Source organism: Gavialis gangeticus, unplaced genomic scaffold, assembly GCF_001723915.1.
Source record: "Gavialis gangeticus isolate Ggan-Ray unplaced genomic scaffold, GavGan_comp1, whole genome shotgun sequence".
Taxonomy (NCBI): domain Eukaryota; kingdom Metazoa; phylum Chordata; order Crocodylia; family Gavialidae; genus Gavialis; species Gavialis gangeticus.
This window is the reverse complement of record NW_017729031.1, coordinates 45,553,154-45,560,506: the sequence shown is the minus strand read 5'-3', so window position 1 is coordinate 45,560,506 and position 7,353 is coordinate 45,553,154. Positions and strand designations below refer to the sequence as shown.

Here is a 7,353-nt window from a genome sequence, read left to right as displayed (position 1 = left end):
GACTGTCTGATGGGTCTGTGAAAGATGACTGTGATCAATCAGAGGTATGTGAATACCCACACTTAAAATCCAAAGGAATCTGCACCTCCATTTGAAATTGTTAGGGGTCCACAAATAAAAGAAGATGGAAAACCACTGATGTAAAATAATGAAGATTCAGATGTACGGGATATAAACCTAATTTTATACAAGAAATCAAATTTGACACCCTACTAAGGAAGAATTAACTCTGGATTCTTTTTTCTTTACATTTATCTTTCTATACTATATGGTAGCTTAATACAGATGTAATCTTATCATATAACTACATCACTGCATATCTGGAGGTAAATCAAAAAAAGTTTACAAAGGGATGAGAGACTGATAAAGAAGCTGTGAGTACTGTTAGTGGAGGAATATTAGTGTTTAACCTATGCTTTATCTCAGTATGTTGGATTTCTCACCAGGTCTACTCTTTGGTAGTCTCTGTGCATCCTGGAGCATTATCATATTTTCTTTGCTTGTTCAAAGAAATTTTCTTCTCTCCAGTCTGAATTGCCTCTTTACAGCACTTAGTTGCAGTTGCCAGTCTCAGCAGTTATTCTATTCGCAGTTAGCACACTGTCACCATGTTTTAAATTTGTCGTGATTCATTTTAGCCCCTGCTTTTCACATGTCGATATTATTCTAATCGCCAAAGTACATGTTACGTTCAGTTTATTTTGATTCAGTATTATTTTCTTGGCGCTTGTTTTTGGATGGGGGGAGGTCTTTGCTGTTGTTTTTATTTTGGTTTCTTGTACTTTGTAACGTCCCAATTTTTAAATGTCTTATTCCATCATTTTTGCTTGGAAATGATAAGGATGCTTCACATGGATGTAACCACAATAAATTGTAGCGTTCAGTTGAACAAAGTGCTGCATGCAGTGTCTTTGAGATATAGTAGTATATACTACTGTAGGACACAGAGTTGCCATGGTAATACATGTTTTAATGTTTGCTGGATAGCAATGAATACCCATGGCAAACCTAACTGTGCAAGCAATCCACATGGCAGCAATGCAGTAGATGGGTATCTCCCTCACTTAACTCTGCTGCATGGGAATACTCAGGTTACTTTGCAGCCATACCCAGCATACAAAACCCAGAGAAGAACAGAGCAGCTTGAACCTAATGTAGTGTCCTTGTATCTGAATGTTACTTTGTTTATTTGTATCCAAAGGACCCCTGATTTTTGTTAACTGGAATGAAAGTGATTTGGTAGCAAGCCATTTATTAAATAATAGCACTTTTTTAAATTTCAGAATTCAACAGTAATGGCCAGAGCTGAAAATTTTCAGCAAGTTGAGTATCTCCTTATTCATGGAACAGCAGATGGTGAGTTGCAGTTAATTAGACATTTTAGTATTACAGACAGGTTTGCAATTCTACTACTGACAAAACAAAAGCATGAAGGGGCAAGGCTGTTACATTTGCATCAATAAAATAATGTGGCTTTCTACAACTAATTTGTCTTCTAGTAAGCAGGGGAGTCTTGGATTCTAAACAATCCTGTTTGTGTTCTTCTCATTGCTATGTTTTTCCCCAGAGTGATGCAAAAGCAGTTTCTGCTTTTACCTTTCCTTTCCCTTTTTTTTTCTCATTTCCAGATAACGTTCATTTTCAGCAAGCAGCACAGATCTCCAAAGCTCTTGTTGATGCTGAGGTGGATTTCCAGGCAATGGTATGGCTCAGTGCTTATAACAAATGTTGTCAGGGTTACAGTCTCCCTTCATATCTGCCTGGGAGAGCTGTTATTCTTACTTCTATCATCACAGAAAATGTGTGTGTGTTATAGTGAGACATCAGTAGCAACTTACCCATTAAGCTTGTGTTGATTTGTACTTAAACAAAGACTAAAATGCCATGTTTTGCCTCTGGCGACTGAAGCTGGCCCCCAGAAATGGCACACTGTTTCTGCAGCAGACAGCTGAGGTCACCATATACTTTTTTTTAGTAACAGACTCGATAATTTGTGCATAAAAAATATTTTCAAATGCAACTTTTTTAAATGTTCACTGATTTTTTCCTTCCTTTTCTGTATCTAAATGAGAACCCAGTGTGTGCATGTGAAACTCCAATTTTCACTTAGACTCTGATAACATCTCATTCTTAAGCCTGTAGTGAAAATTTGGTTTTGTGGACATTAGAGTCTTTTTCTTTGTTTGGGATAACCTAGCTGAGCAACACCAAAATTAGGTGACAGCTCTCTTCACATTCACCAACTACTTCTTTCTGCTGATACTGCATATGGCAGCCTCAGGTTCTCGCTCTCCTATTCTGTCCTAGCAGTTGGTAAATGATGTTTAAGGAGACAGGTGGAAGGAGAATTGAAGCCCACGCTGTTGTTGTCAGTTACAGAAGTATCTTCTCGTTCACAGACACACAGTGGAGGCTTGACAGGTTGAACAGGATTTGAAGGGAAAATCCAGTTCTGAAGTCTTCCAGGAAAGGAAGAAGAGTTTTTGTGAAGCTGTTTTTGTCATCTAGGCTGCACAGAGAGGTTTTACAAGAAGCAGTGCTATCAAAATTGATACTAAAACTTGGGAAATTTCCCCTTTAACTCGGAGTTAAAGCTGATAGACTACATGGCTGACCAACAACCCACACAGAGCAAGGAAACAGGCAGTGAAATATATCTTCATTCCCTCTTCCTTACACTCCTTAAGTCCCTTAGTAACACAGACTGCCCCCATCATGTCTCCAGCCTCATTCTGAATCACCCCTGATCAGCCTTAAACCATAATGTTTACTGGTTGCATATTTTTAATTGATATTTATATTAAGTATTTCTATAGAATCTATCAATTATACTTTTTTACTATGGAGCAAGTTAAAATATTACTTGTATTTTCTTTTCCGCAGTGGTATACGGACAAAGACCATGGCATTGATGGTCAGGCGCACAAACATATCTACACCCATATGAGCTATTTCATAAAGCAGTGTTTCTCATTGTCTTAGCACCAAAGTGACATTTCACATTATATCAGGATTGATCAAGTTGTTAATAGCAATTTGTCCAGCTGATTCTCCTTCCATAAACTTGCACTGAGCCACTATAACTTTATGAACATCTGAATGAAGAAATTAAAGGTTTGTTAAATCCTTGTAGCCTGTCTGCACACAATGAAATGTTAATTTTTATGACAACCTCTGTTGCCAAGCAACCATTGCATTTTTTTTTTATTGAAATGTGTTTAAATCAGGTTTTTATCTGCACCAAAATGTTTACATGTCCTTTGCCAATTTTTTTTAAGTGTGGTACTTGAATTGATACCTTGTCATACTTACCGCTTGCAGTCTGAGATGGAAAGAAGCATGGTCCCTTTCACTGATTGGTGATACTGATTTTGACCATGGATAATTTATCATGGATATATTTTTAAATAGAGTAACTAACTGAACAGGGGCTGGGAAGTTCAGAAGACTAAAGAATACATTTTATTTAAGTTTTCTGAAATCTGATTGCTTTTACAAAGAACCTAGATTAAATTTTCAATAAAACCTTTTTGCAAAAATTATCTTATGTTTGACCATCTCTGCTAAAACCATTCATAGGGATGTAGTAATGTTGGTATTCCATTCATTGCAGAGAATCCTGTTGGGTTTTTTTTCTAGACCAATCCTTTCTATGAGTTGATATGACATAAATACTGTAATACAGATACATGTATGTGTGTGACTATTCCTAAATATCTTGTGAGCCTTTAACAAAAATTATGGAAAGTAACTTTTAGCAAAGGTCTTGAGTAATACCTGCCAGAACTGGGGGCTGAATTTTGCTAATACCTAAAGGCGAGCAATACTATCAAATTTACTAGTTACTTAATAAAACAGAGCCTTGTTGACTTTAATAGAATCTGCTTTAGTAAAATCTGAGCAAGGATCTCTGGTCATTTCATTAATTAAGGGCTAAGCTAGCTGCTCTTGTTCTGCTGTAAATGACACATACATAGGTAGTTACTGTACAACTATTGGGCAGTAAAACCCTTATGTCCTTTACCAATTATAAATTATTAGATTGTTTTTGGCCTTGGGTTCCTCCCTTTAGGACAGGTATATCTCCTCGGGTGTCACAGAGCACGTGATATACTGCCAGTATTTAAAAAGAAATTTGAGAATGCAGGCTGACAATCTAGCAATCATTGTGAGCAAATATGAATATGCCATTTATTAATTTTCTGTAATCTATCTGTAAATTTATCTCAGATTTATTAGTAGAGGTTCACTTGGGAATCTCCACACTGCTAAAACACACTTCAGCTCTAAACTGTTTGTTTCCTTAATTTCCCAGAGTGCTTTTTTTTGTAAACATAAGTAGAAAAGGAAGCATTTCTTTTAAAGGCAGCACAGCAACATTTGGGGTACCAAAGTCTGTCCTATATGATATGCATAGTCATCTTCCTAGCTATCTAAAATAACAAAAAAAAAATCATGTTTAGTTATATAATATTCTAGTGAAATATTACCTCCTTTTATAGCAGCATTAGCCTTTAGTAGTATCATATCATGTTGTACATTGGTTCTGTACTACACTTAGTGCATTGACAACTAACACACTCTCATTATGAACCTACTGTGTCCATAGAGAGTTTTTGTAACAGTAAATGTGAATGCAGAAGTAGCAGTATAGTCAGATGATAAATGTTGGCCTGCTTTAACTTTTTCTTCTTGTACATGTCCATGAATGAAGACAAAAGATCAAATTCTGGTACAAAATAAGGATAAAACTTTCACAAACACTTTGAAAATTGTATAAGCAACTCAGCCTCGTGTCAAATTAACCAGTCTTCTGTGAAACAGGGAGAAGGTTGCATGCATTATAGTGCTGGCTTTAGGTTCAAGTTTTTGTTCAAGATCAAATTTTCCTAACATACCATTGAGAACTTTGGTAAAATGTGCTATAGAAATACAAAGTATCTATTTTTTTTTCCTAAGAGGTGCATAATATCAACCAATCTACCAATACTACAGCATTAGAAAATAGTCTTTTTTTACAACCCCTCTGCTACCCTCAAAACCTTGACTTAACACAAGTGAGAATAAGGTAAGTAAGAACATAAGAACTGCCATACTGGTCCATCTAGTCCAGTGTGCTGTCTTTGAGAGGAATGGATGTTTTCCAGCAGTGGCTGACATTTTTTGGTGGATGTGCCACAAATTAGCCCCACATCCTTCCCAATTGCCACTCCAATCCCCTTACCTTCCCAGATTTGCTGCTCTGCTTTCTGCTTCTGGCCCTGTACTCCCTGCCCAATGTATTACTTTGCTTTCTGCTTCTTTCCCTAGCTGCCACTGTGCTGCCTGTCCCTCCTCTATCTGCTGCATGCCACATGCAAAGGCTGTCCATGCCACTTTTAGCAAACCTGCTTTAGAGAGGGCAAGCATTAAACCAGGTATATCTAGGTGATCTATACTTTCCCTGGCATCCACCTTTACTGGTTTTGAGATGCCAGATGATACAAAGAAGGTCAACCTATAGAAGTGATAGCAAAATCCAGGACTTTTCCTCCCTGATGGATGGATCAGTGCAGTAAGTATTTTTTTTTAGTGACAAGTAATAAGGCAACTGTGGAACTCTATCATGTATAAAACAAATTTCTCATACATAATAAATATTAGAGCTCCATTAGGAATCTCTTAGTATTTCTTGATCAATGATCATTGATATCAAAAGAAGAAATGCCTTTTTAAAAAGGAAACTTTAGAACTTTATATTGTGGTTTACATTCCTTTCATAGGAACATCATGTAGTATCCTCCACATTTTGCCTACCTTAACTATTTTAGTATCTGATGAAAAAGTTCTATGAGCTCTAGATATGCTGATCTATTTTGTTTTCTTTTATCTGTGAAGCAGAACAAAGCATTATGTTAATTATCTTAAATTATACTTGCTTTATCTGACAAGTTACTAATAGGAGTTAACTGAAAACTTATTTGAAGTGTAAAGCTGCAGTATTAATGGTATAAAAAAGGTCTTATATTTTTATATCCTGTAGGCATATACTGCCCTGCATTCTCCTCCTGTACTATATACTTAGTGCCAGTCTGTTGCAAAGAACTCAGAAAGACCACAACAAGCCAGATTGGTAAGACAGGTGAGCATGGAGATCATTCTGGAGAGAGGAAGCATGAGGAGTGGGTTTCATCTTAGAGCGGAGTGAAACCTGAGGTGTGGCTTAGCTAAAGTTAAGGCACCAGAAAAGATCTGGATGCTACATGGAACTCGTGCTGTTTCCAGCACACAACTCTGCCAACATGAAACGCCAAGCGTCACTCTGGATAAGGCATTCCACCTGCCCCTATGGAGCAAGGTCAAAGTCTCCAGACTCCAGGCCTGCTATCATCAGTAGGTTTAGCATTAGCATCACTGCCTGAGCCAGTCCAGGCAATGTTATAAAAAGGAAGAATTCAACCTACTGAATAAAGGAAAGTACTTACTAAGAGCTGCAGACCTAATTATGTGTCTAATTTTATCTGCAGTCAGTCACTGTACACTGGGTCTTTGCCAGCAGAGACTGGAGCACCACAGAAGCAGCCTACAGTAAAGCTTGGCCAGTGACCATAATACAAATAAGCTGTGTGCGTGAGAGTACATACAACAGCATCTGAACAGCATGCAGTGCTAAGCTGGTTTTCAAGTATGTAGTATTCACTAAACAGCATGGAAGGGGAGGATGGAAAGAGCAGTTGCTCCACAGGACTACAGTGCTCCTTCCTGTACATCAGTGAGGCACATAGCAGAGGCTAGGAGCAGGCTGAGCTTGTTAAATACCCTACTGTATGTATCCAACAGAGGACATGGGAATTAATATATACCAGGCCTATCTATGGCATAGATTATCTCAATGAAGAGCAAGTCAGGGGAGTGGGAACAAGACTGATTGTGAAGAACAACCTGATTTCTGGTTTGCTTCTGGGACAAAACAATTATGAAGCCCTGACACCTCTCCCACCAGGATAAAAGACAAGTTTAACACTTAGACGCAAACTAATCCCAATGAGAAACAAAGCACAGCAAATGACTTGTTACCTAGCACAGGTAGCCAGTACACCCAGAGTGTTGATACTGTCATGGAATTCTACCTGGACATAGAGGTCCTCCTTCACAGAACAGCTGGCAGAATCAGGACATAAATTTGTCAAATTATTCATTACAAATGTTCACTAATCTCAGATCTTCAGACTCTGAGAACAAGTGAAACATTTCCAACTATCTACCTGATGTACTCTTTCAAACATATAACACAAGGCAGACATTGTAGCATGTGCATTCACATCCTACAGAACAGACATTTTATCCATGTCTTGTAAAAATGAAAAATGAAGA

General features: G+C 37.7%; 1 protein-coding gene across 1 annotated transcript in view; it reads left to right on the top strand.

The window, feature by feature from the left end:
* Nucleotides 1-3,542, top strand: part of DPP4 (dipeptidyl peptidase 4) — a 97,400-nt gene extending 93,858 nt beyond the window's left edge. The window contains exons 24-26 of the mRNA XM_019522838.1: nucleotides 1,284-1,356; nucleotides 1,629-1,702; nucleotides 2,884-3,542. Coding sequence (XP_019378383.1) covers nucleotides 1,284-1,356; nucleotides 1,629-1,702; nucleotides 2,884-2,982 — 246 coding nt within the window. The 3' untranslated portion in view covers nucleotides 2,983-3,542. The remainder of the gene's footprint in view (nucleotides 1-1,283; nucleotides 1,357-1,628; nucleotides 1,703-2,883) is intronic.
* The last annotated feature ends 3,811 nt before the right edge of the window (nucleotides 3,543-7,353 follow it).